The sequence below is a fragment of the Hyperolius riggenbachi genome, chromosome 2, assembly GCF_040937935.1.
Source record: "Hyperolius riggenbachi isolate aHypRig1 chromosome 2, aHypRig1.pri, whole genome shotgun sequence".
Lineage (NCBI taxonomy): Eukaryota > Metazoa > Chordata > Amphibia > Anura > Hyperoliidae > Hyperolius > Hyperolius riggenbachi.
In genome coordinates this window covers 559,687,286-559,711,254 of record NC_090647.1, presented here as the reverse complement: position 1 = coordinate 559,711,254, position 23,969 = coordinate 559,687,286, and the positions used below count along the sequence as shown (strand labels likewise).

Sequence of the window (23,969 nt, the reverse complement as noted above, 5' to 3'; positions counted from 1 at the left end):
TTTGTGCTACTGCGCAGGTGCTGGCCGCACTTACGCATGCGTTCGTACCAGAGCCGGGACAAGGTCCTCCAGCACCCAAGGCTGAGACACCAAAGTGCGCCCCTCCATCCCTCCCACCACAGCCGTCACACTCTGATTGCTATTAGACTAAGAGGTGCCACAGGGCCCACAACCTCCCCAACACCTTAATATCTTGTTATCTGGCTTGCAGTCACTTCCATGTATCTCCTTTTCTTATTTCTTTCTGCTTCATACACAATTAGGAATGACAGCTGAATGAATTGTGCGCCCCCCTCCTACACTGCGCCCTGAGGCTGGAGCCTCTCCAGCCTATGCCTCGGCCCGGCCCTGGTTCGTACATTGGTGCAAACGTGGCTGTGAGAGTCCTGGCCATCAGCGGAGTGGAGGAGAAACTGAGAAGCTGGATCATCCTAAAGGTAGGTATCTAACTACAGATATCCAGTTACAACTTTTTCCCCCTTACAGTTTTGCGTTACAGGAAACGTAAACAGAAAATAAAGAGAGAACTGTGTGTAGCCAGGGCCACTACTGACCTATTTGGCATCCCAGGCAAGAAACCTTGTGTCATCTCCTTCCCCCTCCTCCTCCCAGATACACACAGACCACCCCATATGCAGGAACACATGATATATGCTACAACATTAAAATGCAGCATAATATGTGGAAGTCTCCATTTCTACTTTGCTCAAAGATTCCTTACAGCTTTAAAGAGGATCTGTAATTTACAAGAAATCCCTCTGGGGGATTCTTACCTCCGATGTCCCCTGTCCTCCTCTGTACCTCTGTTAGCCTGCCCGGGTCCCCCAAAGTGTGGTGATGTAAATATTTACCTACCGCGATCCTGCGCAGGTGCACCTAGCCGTTCTTCCATCGGGTTAAGGTGGAAATAGCTGAACTCGATCGATCTGCTGTACTGCACAGGTGCCAGTTCTTTTGTGCATGCCCTGTAGCGGATACGATCGGGCTATTTCCGTCTAGCCCAAACAAAGAGCCGCTACTGTGCCTGCGCTGGATCCCGGAGAGGTAAATACAGTGTTTCCCCGAATTTAAGACCTCCCCAGAAAATAAGACCTTCCATATATTTCGAGTATGCTCGAAATATAAGACCTCCCCCTAATATAAAACCTAGTGGCAGACCTGCTCCTGCTCGCCTGCCCGCTCACAAGACCGCCCGCCCCCCTTTCCCTCCCCTGCTCTTGCTCCTGGCCCCCTCAAAGTCCGGAAACCTCTGCTGATTATGCCTGGCATAATTCACACCGCAGATTAGCGGTGACAATAGCTACGGTAATGTATCCAGTAACGGCGCCACCCTATTCAAGAAACTATCTGTTTACTTCCTGACGGTACGGTTACTGGATACATTACTGTAGTTGCTTTCACCGCGAGTCACCGCTAATATGCGGTGTGAATTATGCCAGGCATATTCAGCAGAGGGTTCCGGACTTTAAGGCGGGGGGCAGAAACAAGAGCAGGGAGGTAAAGGGAGTGGGAAGGCGGGTGGGGGGAATCTACCGGTAGCTATTGTATACACTAAAGGGGATCTGACTACCACCATAGAATATAAGACCTCCCCGAAAATAAGACCAAGCACAATTTTTGAAAGACAAATTATTATAAGGCAGTGTCTTATTTTCGGGGAAACACGGTACATTTTCTCTTGTCAGGCTTGTCGGGAGAGGATTCCAGGAGGATTCGGGGGAGCCAACGCTGGACTGCCTGCAGCCACAGGGATGGGAGAAGCCTCATTAGGACCCTGAGGCTTCCCCCTCCCAAGGTAAGTATGCCCCAGAGGGTTTTTTTTTAATACAGAGTCTCTTTAAAGCTACTATCCCAGAAAAAAATTGTAGCAGAACATCAATGAAACGGTTAAACACAGCACTTTTTCCGGAAACAGGAAAAAAGGATGCATATGGCTAATGGACAAAAAGGGCGCTCCATAGGCTGCAATGCAAAATATCGGCTACTGGGTGCCTGAAAAGTAATTAAGGTGCTCGATAAATAGCAGGCGCCGGGACCGTGAAAACAAAACTTTTCGTTTACAGAATAAGGTTTGTGACAAATATTGTTTTTAAAATTCGTTTTCAGAAGTATAATGCATAGAGATGGCCTGAACGGCTTGCCGGCGAACGGTTCCAGGCGAACGTCGGGTGGTTCGCGTTCACCTGCGATGGCAAACTTTTGCGGAAGTTCGATTAGCCCCATAATGCACTATGAGGGTCAACTTTAACCCTCTGCATCACAGTCAGCATGCACATTGTAGCCAATCCGGCTACACTCAGCCCTGGAGCCCCACCCCCCCTTATATAAGGCAGGCTCCGGCGGCCATTACACTCACTCGTGTGCCTGCAATAGACAGACTAGGGCAAGCTGCTGCAGACTTTTTCTCCTAGGGACAGATTAGTCAGGCTCTTGGTTTGTTAGCTTGCTCCTGGCTGAATCTTATTGCTTTAATGGCACCCCTCATTCAACAGCTCTTTTCAGAGCTAATCCTGTTGTAGCCATCATTTTTTTTTTCTGTGTGTCAAACTGACACTTGTCTTGCATAGACAGCATTGCTAATTCATACTATGTGTGTGCCACTGCCAGCAGCCCAGCAGCAGCCAGGGCCGGATTTGTACTTTCCAGTGCCCTTGGCCTGCTTTCACCAACCCCCCCGCCCCCCCACCACCACCACTAAAAAACATTCTGTCCAACACTCTGACTAGCGATCACTGGTTTCAATGTGCTCATTTCAGTTGTGCTGCTCTGCCCCCTCAAGAAATAATTCCTGTAATTTGCGCTCCTGCCTGAATGTGCACAGCAGCCGATAGTGTTCTGGGCATGCATACTTGAGAAATGACGCTGATGTATGACCGGTACTTGTCAAGAATGCATAACACTGTACTGGCCTTGTGTGCTGTGCACATCTGGGTAGGAGCAGGAAATTACAGGGAGCGCAAGTGGCCAGAGCATGCACTGCTTCTTTGTCCTGGCTGGCTGCAGTCAGAGCCACAGACAGGTGGCAGGGAGCGCGAGTGGCCAGAGCATGCGCTGCTTCTTTGTCCTCTGTGCGACTGGCTGCAGTCGGAGCCACAAACAGGTGGCAGGGAGCGCGAGTGGCCAGAGCATGCGCTGCTTCTTTGTCCTCTGTGCGACTGGCTGCAGTCGGAGCCACCAACAGGTGGCAGGGCAGTGCAATGGAGAGAAGCCCATCCAAAACAGAGAACAGGTAAGTAACAGTGGCGTACCTAGGGCATTTGGCACCCGGTGCTGGGTCTTAAAAGACACACCCCCCCCCCTAAAAAATTGGTCACAACCTGCGGCGTGCTTCGCGGCAAAAATGGGCGTGGTCATTACCAGATGAGGGCGGAGCTAACTGTAATTTAAAGTATTAGCTAGTATAGTTGCCCCAGTATAGCTAGTATAGTTGCCCCCAGTATAGCTAGTAGTTTCCCACAGTATAGCTGCCCCCAGTGAAGCTAGTATAGCTGCCCCCAGTGAAACTAGTTGCCCCCAATGAAGCTAGTATAGTTGCCCCCAGTATAGCTAGTATAGTTGCCCCCAGTATAGCTAGTATAGTTGCCCCCAGTATAGCTAGTATAGTTACCCCCAGTATAGCTAGTATTGCTGCCCCCAGTATAGCTAGTATTGTTGCTCCCAGTATAGCTGCCCCCAGTATAGCTAGTTTAGTTGCCCCCAGTATAACTAGTATAGTTGCCCCCAGTATAGCTGGTATAGTTGCCCCCAGTATAGCTGGTATAGTTGCCCCCAGTATAGCTAGTATAGTTGCCCCCAGTATAGCTAGTTTAGTTGCCCCAGTATAGCTAGTTTAGTTGCCCCCAGTATAGCTAGTATAGCTGCCCCCAGTATAGCTACTATAGCTGCCCCCAGTATAGCTAGTATATTTGCCCCTAGTATAGCTGGAATAGTTGCCCCCAGTATAGCTGGTATAGTTGCCCCCAGTATAGCTGCCCCCAGTATAGCTAGTATAGTTGCCCCCAGTATAGCTAGTATAGTTGCCCCCAGTATAGCTGGTATAGTTGCCCCCAGTATAGCTGGTATAGCTGCCCTCCAGTATAGCTAGTTTAGTTGCCCCCAGTATAGCTAGTTTAGTTGCCCCTAGTATAGCTAGTATAGCTGCCCCAAGTATAGCTTATATAGCTGCCCCCAGTATAGCTAGTATAGCTGCCCCCAGTATAGTTGCCCCCAGTATAGCTGGTATAGTTGCCCCCAGTATAGCTGGTATAGTTGCCCCCAGTATAGCTAGTATAGTTGCCCCAGTATAGCAAGTATAGTTGCCCCCAGTATAGCTGGTATAGTTGCCCCCAGTATAGCTAGTTTAGTTGCCCCCAGTATAGCTAGTTTAGTTGCCCCCAGTATAGCTAGTACAGTTGCACCCAGTATAGATGCCCCAGGAGGGGGGAAGCAGCGCTAGAAGGAGGGGCAGTGGGGGCAGCGGTGGGGAGGGGGGAAATATCCCCCCCCTCCCTCACCTGGGACCCCTCCTTCTGCCTCTCTCCCCCTCCATAGATCAGCGGTGGCAAGTGCGGGCTCGGCGGCGGGGAGACATGTGCAGAATTACTCACCACTTCCGCGATCCAAGCGTTGGTAGCGTCATGTCATCACAGATCTCCGCCTTCAATGCCGCCCACTGTGCTTCCGCTAATCAGGAAGCACAGTGGGCCCACCACTGCCCCCACTGCTCCTCCTTCTAGCGCTGCTTACCCCTCCTGCTCTGCTGCTGTGGGGGGTCGTGGCGACACCCCCCTAGCTGTCTGTCACCCGGTGCGCCACACCCCCCTGCACCCTACAGTAGGAACACCACTGATGGGGAGTGCCCATGTTGTGCTAAATTTCTCCAGGATTTCTAGGCTGTCTTGTAGACCTTCTTTAGTTGGTGATAGCAGTAAGAGGTCATCTGCGTACAGTAAGAATTTCACTGTTGTGTCATGCAGGGTGAGTCCTGGTGCTGGTGGTGAGACCTCTAGGGCAATTCTCCTCCGTGCCTGAACGAGCTTGTGGCAGGGCAGGGCTGCCTCTGTGTTTCTATTGGCTGGAGGAAGGAGAAAGCTAGTAAGAGCTACACACAGAGGGGAGGGAAGGAGGAGAGGTCTGGGGTTTTTGTGTATGTCAGGCAGGACATAAGCTGCTTGTGATTAGCACATTTAGACAGACCCCTGTGTTAAAAAGACAGGCTTCATAGACACCTGGTATGTGCCACCATTTGGAAGGATTGTAAAAACGGGACTTGTTAAAGAGTGGGCGGGACCCGGGACAAGGGGGCGGGAACCGGGAAGTCCCGCCCAAATCAGGACTGTTGGACAGTATGCCTCCTCGGAGAAATTCTCCTGCTAACATGCTTTTTAGAAGAATTCCCTTCATGATAATAGTCCATAGGTGGAGAATCTCTTCTAGAAGAATTTGACCTATTTGATTGAAGATAAACTTCTCAACCGTCTTGAGATTGAGAACAAGGCAGACACCGGCGTACCTACCGGGGATGCGACCCCCTCAGCCGCAGGGGGGCCCGGGGCTGCTCTGGGGCCCGCTCACTGTGTGTGGGGGGGAGTGCTGCTCTGGACCCCCCAGCAAGGTGCTCAACTGGCCGCAGCGTCTAATAGACGCTGCGCCAGTTCATTCCCCGCAGCCCCGCTCCAGCAGCCTGCATAGTCTCCGGCAGGCAGAGCAGGGCTACGGCAAGATGGCCACCGAAGAAGCCCTACACTGGAGACTATTTGTGTCTCTAGTACAGGGCTTCGGCAGCCATCTTGCCGTAGCCCTGCACTCTGCCTGTCAGCGCGGGAGATGTGCTGCAGGAGGACTCGGGGAGCTGCGAGCCAGATGCCGGGAGAGGAGAAGACTTCTGTCAGGTAAGTGAATTGTTTTTTTTTCACACAGGTGCATTTTTTTTTCTAGTGTCTACCGCCTACATTGTGATTTTCAGGTGTCTGCTGCGCACATTATGATTTTCAGGTGTCTGCTGCCCACATTACGATTTTCTGGTCACTGCTGCCCACATTGCGATTTTCTGGTGACTGCTGCCCACATTACGATTTTCTGGTGTCTGCTGCCCACATTGCGATTTTCTGGTGTCTGCTGCCCACATTGCGATTTTCTGGTGTCTGCTGCCCACATTGCGATTTTCAGGTGTCTGCTGCCCACATTACGATTTTCTGGTCACTGCTGCCCACATTGCGATTTTCTGGTGACTGCTGCCCACATTACGATTTTCTGGTGTCTGCTGCCCACATTACGATTTTCTGGTCACTGCTGCCCACATTGCGATTTTCTGGTGTCTGCTGCCCACATTGCGATTTTCTGGTGTCTGCTGCCCACATTACGATTTTCAGGTGTCTGCTGCCCACATTACCATTTTCTGGTCACTGCTGCCCACATTGCGATTTTCTGGTCACTGCTGCCCACATTGCGATTTTCTGGTGTCTGCTGCCCAAATTGCGATTTTCTGGTGTCTGCTGCCCACATTACGATTTTCAGGTGTCTGCTGCCCATATTATGATTTTCTGGTGTCTGCTGCCCACATTACGATTTTCAGGTGTCTGCTGCCCACATTGCGATTTTCTGGTGTCTGCTGCCCATATTATGATTTTCTGGTGGCTGCTGCCCACTTTATGATTTTCTAGTGTCTACCGCCTACATTGTGATTTTCAGGTGTCTGCTGCGCACATTATGATTTTCAGGTGTCTGCTGCCCACATTACGATTTTCTGGTCACTGCTGCCCACATTGCGATTTTCTGGTGACTGCTGCCCACATTACGATTTTCTGGTGTCTGCTGCCCACATTGCGATTTTCTGGTGTCTGCTGCCCACATTGCGATTTTCTGGTGTCTGCTGCCCACATTGCGATTTTCAGGTGTCTGCTGCCCACATTACGATTTTCTGGTCACTGCTGCCCACATTGCGATTTTCTGGTGACTGCTGCCCACATTACGATTTTCTGGTGTCTGCTGCCCACATTACGATTTTCTGGTCACTGCTGCCCACATTGCGATTTTCTGGTGTCTGCTGCCCACATTGCGATTTTCTGGTGTCTGCTGCCCACATTACGATTTTCAGGTGTCTGCTGCCCACATTACCATTTTCTGGTCACTGCTGCCCACATTGCGATTTTCTGGTCACTGCTGCCCACATTGCGATTTTCTGGTGTCTGCTGCCCACATTGCGATTTTCTGGTGTCTGCTGCCCACATTACGATTTTCAGGTGTCTGCTGCCCATATTATGATTTTCTGGTGTCTGCTGCCCACATTACGATTTTCAGGTGTCTGCTGCCCACATTGCGATTTTCTGGTGTCTGCTGCCCATATTATGATTTTCTGGTGGCTGCTGCCCACTTTATGATTTTCTGGTGTCTGCTGCCCACATTACGATTTTCAGGTGTCTGCTGCCCATATTATGATTTTCTGGTGTCTGCTGCCCACATTACGATTTTCAGGTGTCTGCTGCCCACATTGCGATTTTCTGGTGTCTGCTGCCCACATTATGATTTTCTGGTGACTGCTGCCCACATTAGGATTTTCTGGTGTCTGCTGCCCACATTATGATTTTCTGGTGAACTCTGCCCACATTACGATTTTCAGGTGTCTGCTGCCCACATTATGATTTTCTGGTGTCTGCTGCCCACATTGCGATTTTCTGGTGTCTGCTGCGCACATTACGATTTTCTGGTGTCTGCTGCGCACATTACGATTTTCTGGTGTCTGCTGCGCACATTACGATTTTCTGGTGTCTGCTGCGCACATTACGATTTTCTGGTGTCTGCTGCCCACATTGCGATTTTCAGGTGTCTGCTGCCCACATTGCAATTTTCTGGTCACTGCTGCCCACATTGCGATTTTCAGGTGTCTGCTGCCCACATTACGATTTTCAGGTGTCTGCTGCCCACATTACGATTTTCAGGCGTCTGCTGCCCACATTACGATTTTCTGGCCCACATTACGATTTTCTGGTGAACACTGCCCACGTTACGATTGTCTGGTGAATGCTGTCCATGTTACAATTTTCTGGTGAACGCTGCCCACATTACGATTTTCTGGTGAACTCTGCCCACATTACGATTTTCTGTCCCACATTACGATATTCTGGTGAACGCAGTGCCCACATTACGATTGTCTGGTGAATGCTGTCCACGTTACAATTTTCTGGTGAACGCTGCCCACATTACGATTTTCTGGTGAACTCTGCCCACGTTACGATTGTCTGGTGAATGCTGTCCATGTTACAATTTTCAGGTGTCTGCTGCCCACATTACGATTTTCTGGTGAACACTGCCCACGTTACGATTGTCTGGTGAATGCTGTCCATGTTACAATTTTCTGGTGAATGCTGTCCACATTACGATTGTCTGGTGAACTCTGCCCACATTACGATTTTCTGTCCCACATTACGATATTCTGGTGAACGCTGCCCACATTACGATTGTCTGGTGAATGCTGTCCACGTTACAATTTTCTGGTGACTGCTGCTCACGTTACGATTTTCTGGTGACTGGTGCCCACATTACGATTTTCTGGCGAACTCTGCCCACATTACGATTTTCTGGTGAACTCTGCCCACATTATGATTTTCTAAAGGCCCACAATACGATTTTCTGGTGAACTCTGCCCACATTACGATTTTCTGGCCCACATTACGATTGTCTGGTAAAATGCTGCCCACTTTACAATTAATTTACAGTGAATTACGATTATTTGGCACCTATGGGGGGGGGGGGCCCATCCAAATATTCGCAGGGGGGCCCAGTGATTTCTAGTTACGCCCCTGAAGGCAGAGTGTTCATAGACAAGGACTGGTTACTTTTAGGGACCATAAGTCCTTCTTCTCCCTCATACGGACTGTGAAAACACAAAAAAACATGAAATTTATGGTGTTTTCACTAAAAATCTGCAGTAAAATTTAAAAAAGAGAGAGAGAAAGCACTCTTTTTGGGCACTGCCCGAGCAACTCCAGCCGCAAGGAATGCTCTGCTCTGTGCGCGGCTAGTCTGGTCTTCAGTAGACCAGACTAGCGCGCACAGAGCAGAGCTCCCTCCGGCGGCTGGAAGAACGGTGGTAAGTCCCCGCCCGCTGACAGCTGTTAGCCGCCGAGTTACCGGAAGGGAGAGCCAGGAAGGGGGGTCCCAAGGTGAGGGAGGGTGGGGGGGAACTTCCCTCCTTCCCCACGCTGTGCACACCGCTCCCTTTCACTGCGCTCCTCCCCTCCTGGGGGACACCTATAGACCTAGCTATATACTGGGGACACCTAAGACCTTTTCTGCATATACTGGGGACACCTATACACATTGATACATATACTGGGAATACCTATACACCTGGCTACATATACTGGGGACACCTAAGACCTTTGCTGCATATACTGGGGACACCTATACATAGGCAAATAGGCAAAATAGTCTCATTCTTGAAAACCTGAATCACCCTTAACTTTTCTGCCAGTTAGGGCTCAGCCACACTATAAGCTCCTTTCTGAGCGCTTGTGATTGATTCTGAGCGCTTTTTAAAAAAATCTCTCCCAATCACTTTCATTAAATTTGCGGTAAAAATCGTTTAAAATCGTTTATTTTAATGAAAGTGAAAGGGAGCAATTGGTACCTATCCGTTAGCCGGGCGCATCCGGCAGGTAGCGCTAATTACTATGCCCCCTCCAGGCCGCCATGGATAGTAGGGAAAGATGTACCTCTGGTGGAGTTCTATCGCCACCTAGAGGATGCGCCCGGCTAACGGATAAGTACCAAGCAATTTTTAAAAAAGCGCTCAGAAAGCGCTAATCAATCACAAAGCACTCAGAAAAGTGCTTAGAGTGTGGCTGAGCCCTTGGCCCTCTTTTCCACGGTTAAGCTGTGTGCTCAGCAAGCAGTTACCAGGCAGCAGTGAGCAGTTACCAGGCAGCAGTGAGCAGTTATCAGGCAGCAGTGAGCAGTTACCAGACAGCAACAAGCAGTTACCAGGCAGCAGTGAGCAGTTACCAGGCAGCAACAAGCAGTTACCAGGCAGCAGTGAGCAGTTACCAGGCAGCAGTGAGCCGTTGTGAGAGTTAGAAGGCATTTCACTGCCTATCAACAGTCCATGGAAAAGAGGCCTCAAACATATTCAAACTTCATAAATTTGCATAAAAAGTTTGCATCAATTTGGAACTATTTGCATTGTATTGACCTTCCTAATCTCTAGTTGTTGGTCCCCCACCCCTCCTTCCAGCTGGTAATGGTACAGCCCGCACATATATAAGCACTTGCTCTGGTTTCCTGCAGTCATTCAGTCTGTTGCTGCACAATAGAAGATGTGTGATCAGGAGCCCCAAGTTCAGCAGCCTGTGATTGGAGGATATGGGGAAGTGCAGCAGGCAGATGAGAAGATCCAGGCTCTCTGTGATACAGTAAGTGGTAGTGATATTCTTATAGGGAGATTGTAAAGCTCATATATCAGTTAGAGGAGCCTCCCCTGAAGGCTTTAATATGAAAGCAAGTTTTTATTTATGTTGCTATAAATTTTACAAATCTAATCTAAAGGCTTACTGCATTTTCTTTACTTTGGCACAGTAAGTAGTAAAAGTCTGCTTTGGGCTAATCTATCACCTCTCGGAGATCTTGCAATAACTTTAATTTCAAAAATACTCCTTGGTTGACAGGTACAGCCCAACTGCCACATTGGGCTCTATTCACAATCACACATGTGGTAAGAGAATTTTGACCGCTATACAACTGGTAGTGGTGACTTTTTTTTTTTTTTTTTATCACACGAAAAACACTTAAGACCAGCAAACACAGTGCTCAAGACTCCACTTAAAGGGATCTGAAATGAAAAACTATAACAAATTGCTTGTCTACATATCTTATCTGAAGTTTGGATTGTTTACACAGCAAATCTTGCTGCAAGCAGATTCAACAGTTTATGATTATTTATTCCTGTGATACAATGACAGCAGCTGTGTTTGTCACATTACACACACACACAGGCCAGCTGATAGGATCTGCAGCTCTCAGCTCCTTCTGCCCCTGAAATCTCAGTCTAGTATCCTCCTCCTACCCAGACTGAGCTCCCATAAGCCCTTGCTACATGAGAGTGCCAAGGCACTCTGGATAAGCTGTGGGTGAGGCTAGTTTAGTTTTTAGGGAATTTGAGTATAAAAAAAAACAAAGTAATTGGCTTGAGGAATGCCTTATAAATTATATGAAAGAAACGCCATGCAATGAGTAAAAATTTATCTTGGATCCACTTTAAGGCCTCTTTTCCATGAACTGTTGAGCTGTGTGCTCAGTGAGCAGTTGCCAGGCAGCAGTGAGCAGTTGCCAGGCAGCAGTTGTGAGTTTGAGGCATTTCACTGCCTAGAAACAGTTTGTGGAAAAGAGGCCTAAGTCAATGAAGGCAAAATATATCACCAAGTACTAGTAGGTGATATAAAATCAGTAGTTACGGTAAGTCAGAAATAAGGTGCCCCTTTTTGTTTGTGAATTTCAAGTTTGCATGCAGGTAAATGTGCACAATTTTACACATGCAGTAAATAATGTGTAAAATTTTTAATCTGTCATAGTCTTATTTCAGTCAAATTTACAGCAAGTGCAATTCTGCATGTAGAAAATGATTGTGAATAGAGCCCAGTGGTGTGCAAGTGCCTGATTGTAATCTGCTACTTATGATTATACAAAGTTTTGTGTATTTCTTTTCTTGCAATTACAGCCATATGTGATTAGTTTGGACATGCGGTTGAAGTGAACTATCTGAAATCTTGCACAATTTCATGCTGACTCTAAGGGTTTACAGCAAAGGCCGTATGCATGCTATCACCAAAACTGCTACGTATGCTAAGGGGAATATTGGGAACAAGTAAAACCGTGTTTATTTTTATTTATTTTTTTGTTCCCAATATTCCTCTTAACATAGCAATTTTGATGATGGCATGTGTGGTGGCATTGCTGTTAACTGGTAAGTTGATGCAAAATTACAGCTGCCTGGATTACATTTCCATGTGAAATAAGAAATATTCCCAAAACTTTGCATTACAATTTCTCATTGTAATTGTGAATTGGGATGCAAAATTACAATTATGACACTAGTAAAGAATGAAGGAAAAGTATGAGGCATATCGACTTAAATTATATATGAAAAAGCTTTGCCTCATGCCCATTGTGTAGGTAAGCTCTCGTACTACATGGAAGTGGTAAGATGGACCAATCACAATTGGATGTGAGACAACTGTAGTGAGAGGTATATGGAGGCTGCCATATTTATTTCCTTTTAAATACCAGTTGCCTGGCAGTCCTGCTGATGTATTTGGCTGCAGTAGTGTTTGAATAACACCAGAAACAAGCATGCAACTAATCTTGTCAGATCTGACAATGTCAAACATCTGATCTGCTGCATGCTTGTTCAGGGGCTATGGCTAATATTAGAGGCAGAGGATCAGCAGGACAGCCAGGCAACCGGTATTGCTTAAAAGGAAATAAATGGCAGCCTCCATATCCCTCTCGCTACAGTTGTCGTCTAAGGGCTGTGTTGGGGTTAATGGAAACCAGTGCTTGTCAATGGCATGCACATAATACTCTATGTAGTCTCTGCCGCTTGAAAGCTTAACCTGCTTTGTCGGTCTGGACGAGCTCAGCTCGTCCAGTACCGCCGGAGCCTGCCGCTCAGGCCCTGCTGCGCCGATTTGGCTCAAATAAAAAGCAGCACACGCAGCCGGAACTTTGCCAGCCGCGTGTGCTGCCTGATCGCCGCCGCTCTGCGGCAATCCGCCGCGAGCAGCGGCGAAAGAGGGTCCCCCCAGCAGCCTGAGCCCAGCATAGCCGGAACAAAATTCCAGCCAGCGCTAAGGGCTGGATCGGAGGCGGCTGACGTCAGGACGTCGGCTGACGTCCATGACGTCACTCCGCTCGTCGCTATGGCGACGATGTAAGCAAAACAAGGAAGGCTGCTCATTGCGGCCTTCCTTGTTTGTTCTGGGCGCCGGAGGCGATCGGAAGAACGCCTCGAGCGCCCTCTAGTGGGCTTTCAGTTAGCTGCATGAAATAGTTTTTTTTTTTTTTTTTTTTATTAAAAAAAAACCCTCCCGCAGCCTCCCTGGCAATCTTAATAGAACGCCAGGCAGGTTAATATATAGTGAAGCCAAGGTGACTCTACAGGTTCATTTAGCTGCAGCAACTCTGCAGGAGAAATGACCAGTCACATGCACAACATCCTGACTTGATGCTGAATTTTATGCAAATGATGTAGGTTCAAAATTGACCAATCAAATGAAACTGAGGTGGAAGTTAATCCAATGTCCACCTTGGCTTAATTTGGTCAAACTGCATAACTTTTTTTAGTTTTTTATAATCCTGCATCCACTCAGAATTGCCATGGTAACAGCCCTGTGTCAGAAGGCTGCAGGCTGATTTCTGCTTGGCAGAGCGGTGGTACAAGTGCAGCTAAATGGCTGCCTCAGTCACTACTTTAGGTCCTCTTCCTTAAAGGGAAACTAAACTGAGAAGGATGGTTTTTTTTGTTTGTTTGTTTTTTTTTTTTTACACAATACCAGTTGCCTGACTCTCCTGCTGATCCTGTGTCTCTCATACTTTTAGCCACAGCCCCTCAACAAGCATGCAGATCAGGTGCTCTGACTGAAGTCAGACTGTATGAGCTGCATGCCTGTTTCTGGTGTGATTCAGCCACTACTGCAGCCAGAGATCGGCAGGACTGCCAGGGAACTGGTATATTTTAAAAAGAAACCTCCCTATCCCTCTCAGTTAAGGTTCCCTCTAATGGAAAGCTAACCGGTCACTCTTGTAATGTGAGAAACAATACGAGCATGGAGTACTTACAACCAATGTCAAGTGATATTTGAGATTTCATCCACAAGCTGGTTCTCTGAAAGACGTTTGCAAAAGCATTCTTGGCTCCTAACCGTCGGGGCTGGGACCCACTAGAGCGTATTTGTGAGTGTTTAGGGAGCGATTCAAAACGCTACTGTTTCCCCGAAAATAAGACGGTCTTACATATATTTTCCCCCTAAAAGATGTGCTACGGCTTATTTTAATTGACAACTTTATTCCATCCTTAAGGTGGCCACGCCCACACTAACTTTTTTTTTTTTTTTTTTTGTTCAATTGAGAATTGCAATCAATTTCTGACATTACAAACATTTGACCGATGTACCACACCGATGTTCAATGCCCCCCATTATGATCAAACTGATTGAAAACTTCACTAGTGTGAACTTGAGGGTAGTTGTAACTACATGCTGTGTAATCTTATATCTCCCTCCCCTCTGCAGGTGAAGCCGCAGTTCTTGGAGAAGTCTGGAGTGAACACCACCATGTTTGTGGCCAAATCATACAGGCAACAGGTTGTGGCCGGCATGAACTACCTCATCAAGGTAACTTGTGCACATGTGGATGCTATAGGGGTCTTGGCATAAGTAGTTTATAGTATTAGTAACCTTACCTTGCTGAGATTTAGTAATAGAAGGCTCGCAACACACACATTAATCCTACCGACTTCATCTAACACTTTACAGGGCCGGTTCTAGACTTTTTGCTGCCTGAGGCAAACTTGTGAGGGTGTCCCCTCCCCTCCCCCAATTTGAAATTATTGCACAGCATCACCAGACAATTTACTCTGCTTCATTTAATGCTCACATGACATGCTGCAGCCCAACACAATAGCACACTGGCTGTGGGTCACAAACTGCTCACCCTCAGCTACTCCATTCCTCAGTCAGGACAGCAGTGCCACCTCCTCCCTTCTGCTGTGCAAGTCAAATGAAACACTGTTGCCCTTTTGCCTCCCTCTCCTCACTCACTGTCAGACTCCTCACACAGCACAACAAGCTGCTTCTTCCCCAATGGCCTCTCCACCTAGCTCTCCTCTTGCGTCTCCTCCTACTCTGCATGTTAGTGTAAACACAGCACAAAAATGCTGCCCCTGTCAGGGCCGGATTTCTGCAAAGGCCACAAAGGTCACGGCCTAGGGCGGAAAAAAATCAGAAGGATAAAAGGGCGGCAGGACCTGAGAGAGATAAGAGGCTGCATGTCAAAATAAATCATTTCTCCTGCTCCAAAGCGCCCAGGCTTTGCTGCACACGCACAGTCAGAATTCCAGAGCTCCGTGTATTTTCCTTACTTCGTGGTGTGCGATGAGACAGTGCTATCTACTGAACATACACGCTTCAGTTTATTGCCAGGGGTGAGAGAAACATGGATCACAATGTAGACAATTTCTGATCCAGTAAAAGTAAACATTTTTAACAGAATTATTTCCACTTTACAACTCAAGCTGGGCTAAACAATGTATTGCTGGTCAGATTCTGTTAATGACTTGAGCCATTCCTTCTCCTCTCTCCCCCTGGATTGTAAATCTTAAACAGATAAGGGTTTTTTTTCCTTAGAGAGATTTATGGCAGCCCCTTCTAAGCTAAATCTTAACCCCTTGCTGGCTCATTTTAAAGGCAGCAGTAGTCTAGTATGAGATAGACAACTTCTCTATAATTATAATTACAAATGTACTGTTGTATACTTTTGTATTGTTACATTCTGTTTTGTATACCAAAAGTAATAACATACACTAAAAATTAAAAAAATATATATTTGTACCGTGTTGGCAAACAGTAAAAAAAACACCTGTGAAAGAATAAGTACAATAAATACTATAAAATAAATGCAACAGATCTGTGATTACAGAAGAGCAGAGAGGGAGATGAATGCCGCTCTGCTACTTCATGCCTGGTACACACCATGCAATTTGCCATCAGATAGATGGGTTCAAATTGATTATTTCTGACAGGTCTAATCTGATTTCTGATCATTTTTCTAATCGACTTTGTATAAGTGATCGGAAAATCGATTCAACCCATCTATCTGGTGCGTACCAGGCATTAGGGACTCACTGCTCTAACAGGAAAAACAATCATTCATCATTTTTCAGAGAGAAAACATTCATAGGTATCCTGCAAACAAGTGAGGCTCATACACATATCAGACTATAGTCTTTGGAAAAAGAAAGATCACAGTCCAATCTTACCACCCTTCATGTAGTATGAGAGCCGTACCTTCACAGTCTTTTCTATGGAGCTGAACTCCCCATCAGAAAAAAAATCTTTGCAAGATTCTGCACACACAGATGCTGTACAGACACAAAAGATCAGTATCTGCAAAAGATCTGTTCCTGCCACAGATCCGTTCCTGCAAATTGCATTCATAGTCTATGAGATCTGCAGATCATCATACACACCTTGTTTAACTGACATTCATCTGCAGATCAGACAATCATCTGCAGATCTGAAAACCCATCCTGGTGGATCTGATCTGCAGATGAATGTTTGTTAAACAAGGTGTGTATGAGGATCTGCAGATATCATAGACTATGAATGCATTTTGCAGAAACGGATCTTTTGCAGGAACAGATCTTTTGCAGATACTGATCTGTTGCATGTGTACAGCATCTTTGTGTGCAGCATCTTGCAAAGATTTCTATCTGATGGGGAGTTCAGCTCAATAGAATAGACTTTGTAGGTATGGCCCTCATACTACATGGAAGGGGGTAAAATTGGTCTGTGATCCTTCATTTTCCAAAGACTATGGTCTGATGTGTGTATGCACCCTGAGTGTGTGTGTGTGTGTGTGGGGGGGGGGGGGTTGGTGGTACCGGGCCTAGGGCACTGGGAAGTCCAAATCCGGCCCTGGCCCCTGTAAGCTCTGCGCCAGATGCAAATGTTTAACATTGCTTGGCGAGAACCAGCCCTGACACTATGCTTCTTGCTCTTGTATTCTTGGTTACCTAGAAGTTGTCTACTTGCTGACTTCTGGCACTCTCTGATTGCAGAGCCGGGACAAGGCATTCCAGCACCCAAGGCTGAGATACCAAAGTGCGCCCTTCCATCCCACCCCTGCTGTCACACACTGATTGCTATTAGACTAAGACACCCCAGGGCCCCCAACACCTTAAAGCACGTGTCCAACTCCAGGCCTGGAGGGCCAGATCCATGCCAGTGTTTAGGATGGACTGAGAGAGGAATGTGTTATACCTGATGGACGGCACCTTTCCTGATTCAGAACCATCAATTAATTTGAGCTGTGTATAAAATGTTAGGACATTAGCCCTCGTAGGACCGGTTTGACATCCCTGCCTTAAAGGGATTGTCCACCAAGTTTCACTACCTGGGGCTTCTACCAGCCCCATGCAGCCATCCTGTGCCCTTGTAGCACCTCACTGCTGCTCCGGTGGTCCCCCTCTGTCAGCTAGTTTTGTTTTTGCTGACCGGGGGGGGGGGGGGGTGTTGGCAGGCTGCATTTTTATGCATTCCCGCTGGTGCAGGAACTTTACACATACAATTTTTCATGTTAGCGGTGCAACACTCATACATTTTAGCATTGCCCCACAAATTTATTAGCGTTGCACCGCTAACGTGAAAACGTATGCATTCCTGCACCAGCAGGAATACGTACAAATGTACGCAATGCGGCCCAAAACGAAACTAGCTGGCGGCAGGGGACTGGAGCAGCAGTAAATGACAAGGGCACAGGATGGCTGCAGTGGCTAGTAGAAGCCCCAGGTTTTTTTCGCCGGACGTCCCTTTAATCTCTATTTGGCTTGCAGTCACTATGTATCCCCTTTTCTTCTCTCTGCTTCAAACACAATAGGGTGATGTTGTGTGCCCCCTCCTACACTGTACCCTGAGGCTGGAGCCTCTCTCGCCTCTGCCTGGCCCTGCCTGATTGTAATCTAAGCATCCCAGTGTGCCATAGCAACAGTTGAATTGCAGGCTATGGTTTGGAGGGAGCACTGGAGAGACAGTAGCTTGTATGGTTGAGCCAGCAAAAAGTCCATGGGGGGAACAGTTCTCCATCCACAACTTGCATCGTTCTACCTGGCTGAACTGTGTGGGCATATTACTACAACCTATCCGGATATCACATCAGTAATATTTACTAATGTTTTTACTATGCCCTACTACAAGTGTACATTTTTGTTCTACAATAGTTTGCCATTTTATTAGATGAAGCAATAAAAATATTATAACATTTCAGCTATACCCCACAACCTTCTTCTGGTGCCCTTATTTAATGTATGCCTGTGAGCATGGTGTATAGAGCTGCCTGTGGTTGGAAGTGAAGTTCTGAAGCCTTGAGTATGAGCAAAGCTTTAGTTTAGGATCACTTAAAGCGACCCAGAGATGGAATAAAAAAAAGCAGCTTTAAACTTACCCAGGGATTCCTCCAGCTCCATAATCATGGATGCGTCCCTTGCTGTCGTCACGGCGTCCTCCATGCAGCTGCAATCAAACCCTGGACTCAGTCTGACATCGCCAGGGCTTTCTGCACTTGCCGCAGTTGAACGGGACATTGTAGGACGGCGAGGGACACTGCCATGCTTATGGGGCTGGAGGAAGCCCTGAGCAAGTGTAAAACAGCTTTATTCATCTCTGGGTCACTTTAACTTGAATCTAAGATCAGGAAAAGCATTGCTTGTAGTGTTCTGCCAACCAGTCAAGGGAACAAATTAAAAATCTTGCAGCATTCACATTGCTGATACTCAGTTGTGCTCTGCTTCTGAGCGGCTGGAGATTTGGGCACATGAGGCAAGCAGACAAAAAATGGCACCGCCATTGACTCGTTAAATATTATTTGATGGGTGCTTGCCAGGAAATTTGAGCACCCAGTGAAATAACATTTTCAATAGGTGCTGGTGAATAACCTTTACAAACATACTTACCATAATCGTTTCTATGAAAAGTTCCATTAAACAATATTTAGTGGAAAATACAAAAATTCCTCAACTCAATATATCAATATCTATTTTTTTTGATAATATGGAGTTAGGCACCACCAGGGGGTTTAAGGGTTAGGGATGGGTACCGGAGGGTTCTGTGAGTAGGGTTAGGTTTAGTTGTAGTAAAGTTACTACAGTTATAACTATGTAACAAGCTACTTATATTTTTTTCATAGTTATAAACAATACTTTAAGATTTTATTACATGAAGAAATGATAAAAGATTATACACAATACATTAGTTTCAGTGTTCTAAACTATATTTGATTTTTATCACAAATGATAAAATATGGTTGACAAAATCCTTAAACTTCCGCTACACCACATGCCCTTTTCCAGGTGCCTTTTTTTATGTACACTTGCCGCTCATCAGACTATGCATACAAGTTGCTGGCCGTGGGGGGAATGGGGGGGTCAACTTGCTGATGTGCTCCTGGTCACACCCATGCTGCTTCTTCCCAGGTATCAAGAGTGGGAATGTGGGGTGACACACCACATCACAAGAATTTACAATTTTTAATCTAGTAAACCTACGAGGGTCCAAAGAAATGTATACATACCCGTAGCTTCCTCTGACCTTGACGCTCCCTCGTCCTCAGTTGCCACTAGGATCCTTTGCAAATTGCCTCAAAGTTGTCCGGTGCATGCTGTGTGGCTGCACACGCCCCTGTCACATGTTCTGAGCAGCATGCCTGGCTGGACTGCACCGACTTACTGAAGCCAGTTGTGGACAAACCAGGCAGCGACTGAGGACAAGGAAGCTATCTGGGCAGCGGGGGCAGGAGGAAGCACCAGGTATGTATCAACTTTCCCCTGGTACACTTTTTTTTTTTTAAACAGTCTGCATGCTTGTTACAGGTGTGACTCAAACACAACCAGAGCCAGGACAAGGTCCTCCAGCACCCAAGGCTGAGACCCTAAAATGCACTCCCATCCCTCCGTCACACACTGATTGCTATTAGACTAAGAGGCACCAGAAAACCTTAATCTCTCATCTGGCTTGCAGTCACTGACATGTATCCCCTTTTTCTTTCTCTCCGCTTTAAACACAATAGGGGAATGATAGCCGAATGAATTGTGCACCCCCTCCTACACTGCACCCTGAGGCTGGAGCCTCTCTCGCCTCAGCCCCGCCCCCTCCTACACTGCGCCCTGAGGCTGGAGCCTCTCTCGCCTCAGCCCCGCCCCCTCCTACACTGCGCCCTGAGGCTGGAGCCTCTCTCGCCTCTGCCTCGGCCCGCCCCTGAACACAACTATAAAACCAAAAGCTTAGCAGGACTGCCAGGCAACTGGCCTTAATTATAATGGAATGAAGTTAACTGTGCTCCCCTCACTTCACTTACACTGCTGAATTGTGATTTCCTTTAAAAATTTTATTTGTATGTGTATCAAACACAGGAAAGTTTGCATTCTTTGTGGTGGAATTGCATCAAAGGAACTTTCCATCAGTCCAATCTAGCCTTTTGGCTGAAATGTTTCTACACCAACTTCAGCTAGATGGAATGATGGACTCGGAAGGTCAATCAGGCTGCAATATCTAGTGGTGTATGGGCACCTTTACAGATGAGAGCTTATTCAATTTCATATCAGGCCTGGGAGGACGATTAGAAGTTCTGATTTCTGCAGACTGGGTAGAGTAGTCGCATTTCTAAAGACTTTATATTTGTGTTTACAGGTGCAGTATGCAGATGACACTTACGCTCACATCCTGGTGTTTGAGCCGCTGCCAGGAGAAAATAAGCCGCCGTCTCTCACCACCTACCAGCTGGACAAGACCGAGGGGGATGAGCTTGTGCCTTTTGATGAGGAAGCTGGGCCTCCTGAGGGGGAGGAGCCTGTGCCTCCTAAGGGGGAGGAGGCTGCACTCCCCTGAGGGAGAATAGCTTGCGTCTTCCTGTAGAGTTGCATCAGTCCTTTCCTGAGTTGCTGAATGTTCATCCAGATTCACTTGACAAAACTCCACCCCCTGCTGCACTGTGCTGGGATCCCAAATTCCCCACCCCTTGCTGCCCTGTGTTGGGGGATGCTTTTATCACTGAAGGCAAGTTTGAGTCTTGAAAACATTCATATTTATAAACCAACTGAAATAAATAACTTATTCTCCTCAGCTTTTTATCTTTGTCTTTTTTTTTTTATCAAACAAGTTTACTTTCTTAAAACAGAGAATTTGAGTTGATTCAGGTTGTAGTGAAATAGACTATCCATGTAAAAATCACATTGCAATATAAAGTATGGTGTTTAACTTGGTAAAACTCATTTTTGGCTAGACGTTTGACTTTCCCCCTGCAGCTCATATAGGAACATTCGTGCAAAAACGTATCCAAAGTAACATGCGCTGTAAATAGTTTGTCCTGCAGTGTCACTTACAGTAAACATGACAGGTTTTGGACTAATCCATCTCCTTATGGGTATTTCCTTCTGTGGAGAGGATAGGCAAAGATGCCAGCATGCACACTGTTTTGGTAGTTGGACTGAGCAACTGCTGTCCAGGAAGTGCTTTTTAAAATCAAGAGAACATGAAAATCCCCCATGAGTAGATGGATATGCCAAATCCTCTCATGTCACTCTATATATAAATGCCTTTCGCCCCGTGTCACTTACAATAGTGTATTCTACTCTGGAACAAATGTACATCCTATACATATGCATACACTTATTTAAAAAAAAAAAAAATTGGTGGTCCTTTAAGGAAGTCTAGTCCATACCTCCCAACATTTTGAGATCAGAAAGAGAGACACTTAAGCCACACGCTTGATCACAACCCTAGTCACGCATACCATAAATTTCCTAAGAAAAATGTTATATAATTCAAACCACACTGTTACTTTCTATCCTGCTTTGTTCTTCATAGTAACATTTTAAAATTAGTAATATATATATTTAAAGGATTGGAATAAAGTTTAGAGTCAAACACTTTTTTTTTAGTAGAGATATAGATATAGATATAGATATAGGGGACTGTCCCTCTAAAAAAGGGACAGTTGGGAGCTATGCTAGTCTATATATCTTATCTAAAGTTTATAGTTTACAAAGCAAATCTAGCTGCTAACAGCTTTAACAGTATCTGATTTCTTCCTGTGATACAATGAGAGCAGCCATATTCTACTTGTCATTACACAGGCAAGCTGCTCTGTATCTCCCCCCCCCCCCCCCCCCCTCCCCAGCCTGTGAAACTCCACTCTTCTCTCATCCTTCCTCCTCCCCTCTGCCTCTAAAATCTCTGGCTAGTAATACTGCCTCCACCCCAGACTGAGCTCCCATGAGCACTTGCTACATGGGACTCAGAATGCCTAGGCACTGTGGGTGAGGCTTTTTTAATTTATATGGAATTGGGGTATTAAAACTATCTAGCTTGAGGAATGCCATATAAACTACATGTAAGGGGCACTTATGCAATGAGTAAATTTATCTCAGATCCACTTTAAAGTGACTCTGTAACAAAAATTACAACATTTTTCTACCATCCTACAGGTTCCTAAACCTATTCTAATCTGTTCTGGCTCACTGCAGCTCTTTCTACTATAACCATCTCTGTAATAAATCAATGTATCTTTCCCCTGTCAGACTTGTCGGCCTGTGTCTGGAACGAACACGCTGATAGCAGCGCAAGTTAATTTAGGCGCGGCTATTCAGACAATGCAATTATCGGCTACATCCTGTTTTCACGGCGCAGATTGCATAATATGGGCGCGGATTGCGGCTGTTCATTAAACCGTCCGTCTTCTGCATAGCTAACCCTTATGCGCTGCAGCTAACCCTTATCCCGCTCTATTGGCTGCTGCTATCTCATTATTCATTATGGCTATGTCCTTCATAACCCTTATTTCTCAACCTATATAAACCTGGTTACTGTATACCGTAAGCTAGATAATATTATTATTCCGTTGTAATTCATAATACTGCTCCTTATACTGTTTCTTTAGGCAACTTGTTCCCACTAGCAAAATGTCTTAATTTACAATGCGCCCTTAGTCAACTTAATGATTACCGGCATTTTTTTATTTACTGTATATTCTCAGTTTAAATACCCGATATTTCTCAACAATGTCCAAAACATATAATATATAATGCGCCTTTATAATACAACATTATACAATAATTTCTGTTAACTGCACCTTCATGGTCTCACTTTTAATAGCCGATATTTCTCACCTTCTACCTAATTTTCAATTTAGAGTCCATTTTAATTAGCTGCATTGTCACGCTGATGCCAGTGAATGCAGTTAGGATGGTGCGATACAATATAGCTAGATGTGTCCTATACAAATAAAACATAGTTATTACAGTTGCTACAATAAGGCTACAGCTATGGGAAGCATACCTTGTAAGTAGCAGTGATCTGTAGCCCAATATTAGCATGTATATATATAGAGTGCATAGCCTCATTAAGCTCCCCATCATGTTAAATTATAGCGCACAGCCCACCAAGCCACCGCTAATTACCTGGTCGGCACTGATCATATGCTACTCTCTCCTGCAATGCTAGTATCCTGTTCTCTCCTGATCAGCTCCGATGTTATTTCGCATGGTGAGCTCTCTCCAGCACCTTAGTTGTCTCCTGTTCAGCTCTGAATTTCTCAGCTTCAGTTAATCTTTAACTTCATCTCCAAACCAGCTCGTTATTTTTGTAAACTCTTGTTTAGATGGGATGCGCTTCAATCATGCAATTTGTGAATAATGTAATAAATAAGTTAATTACTATAGATTAGCTGTTAATTGATCAGCAGTTAAATGCAAGTAAGGTAATTAATGTGTTCTTCTGAGGTGATCCTTTGATCTGATACAAGGTGTCATTTGCTGCAAGCACACCCGCTGTGCTGGTCTGTGTGGGAATGGCATCTCTTGATCCTAATCTTCAGAGCATCAGCTGATAGTCTGCATCCCCTCTGAATTGAGAGAACAGTGCAGATCCTGCTAGCGGCTATTAGCACCTGAATGGGCTGTCTGCATGCCATGTAACTTCACATCCAGCAAGTGACAATGGCAATCTGCTCTTGAGTGTAGGAGAATCTACAGTGCAATCCATATAGAGCCTTTTATTTATTAACTATCTGTGGACGGGTAGTTAGCTGTTATGGGAGACAAATATTTATACTTCTATCAGATTTGTCGGTAACTTCTAAGGTGGATTTATAAATATGTTATATTTCATAATGAATTGGTGTGAAGCATATTGCATTGCAGAAGATCTGTTGCTTTATAGTGTGTTTTAATG

General features: G+C 46.0%; 1 protein-coding gene across 3 annotated transcripts in view; it reads left to right on the top strand.

Moving 5' to 3' along the window:
• Positions 1–20,854, top strand: part of LOC137545151 (stefin-C-like) — a 48,430-nt gene extending 27,576 nt beyond the window's left edge. Inside the window, exons 2-4 of one of the 3 annotated variants that reach the window (XM_068266264.1) lie at positions 10,264–10,388; positions 14,262–14,363; positions 20,430–20,854. In XM_068266264.1, the coding sequence (XP_068122365.1) occupies positions 10,293–10,388; positions 14,262–14,363; positions 20,430–20,627 (396 nt within the window). In that variant the 5' untranslated portion in view covers positions 10,264–10,292 and the 3' untranslated portion in view covers positions 20,628–20,854. Of the gene's footprint in view, positions 1–10,210; positions 10,389–14,261; positions 14,364–20,429 lie in introns of all 3 variants that reach the window. The other 2 variants (XM_068266262.1, XM_068266261.1) reach the window with 2 other exon arrangements.
• Positions 20,855–23,969: the final 3,115 nt, after the last annotated feature.